This window comes from Penaeus monodon, chromosome 21, assembly GCF_015228065.2.
Source record: "Penaeus monodon isolate SGIC_2016 chromosome 21, NSTDA_Pmon_1, whole genome shotgun sequence".
In the NCBI taxonomy this organism is placed as follows: domain Eukaryota; kingdom Metazoa; phylum Arthropoda; class Malacostraca; order Decapoda; family Penaeidae; genus Penaeus; species Penaeus monodon.
The window spans coordinates 38,385,782-38,386,296 of NC_051406.1; the positions used below are offsets into that span (position 1 = coordinate 38,385,782).

Consider the following 515-nt stretch of genomic DNA (forward strand, 5'->3'; position numbering starts at 1 on the left):
TTTGGGTTAAGGCTATTATTTAGTAATATTTCCATATCTCCTTTATTTGACTTTGATTTCTATCCTTTTTTATGTAGCAGGCTTATTTATCTAAGTCAGTAAAGTTGTGTGAATTCTCCTTTTTGAAAATGAAATTGTATGACTGTCAGTGCCATAAGATTGTGAGAGATATCATACGAAAAATGAAAATAAAACAGTGATTTCTTTATTTCTGAAAACTGACTGTTAGTTAGTTTTTTTTCTGTTCTGTTCTGTAATATCATTTGCTCCCCCAGTTTTAAAGTTGATATATTATTGATTGTGATATGATCAGAGGATAAAATCTTAGACGTACAATTACCTCTTGACAGATACTCTATCTTACCATCGCATATGACTGGATGGCTTTTGGACACGACCTTCAGGACCGACTCAGTAAAGGAGAGGAAATCTTCTTCTTTTGCTTCTACTTCCTTAAATTTATCACATCTGATGACTTTTCTGTTGGGAGAAAGTAAGTATTCATTTTATGAGCA

General features: G+C 32.2%; 1 protein-coding gene across 1 annotated transcript in view; it reads left to right on the top strand.

The window, feature by feature from the left end:
* The window catches only part of LOC119586666 (myotubularin-related protein 14-like), a 27,384-nt gene that overhangs the window by 9,449 nt on the left and 17,420 nt on the right, over positions 1-515 (top strand). The window contains exon 9 of the mRNA XM_037935404.1: positions 351-493. Within this exon, the coding sequence (XP_037791332.1) occupies positions 351-493 (143 nt within the window). The remainder of the gene's footprint in view (positions 1-350; positions 494-515) is intronic.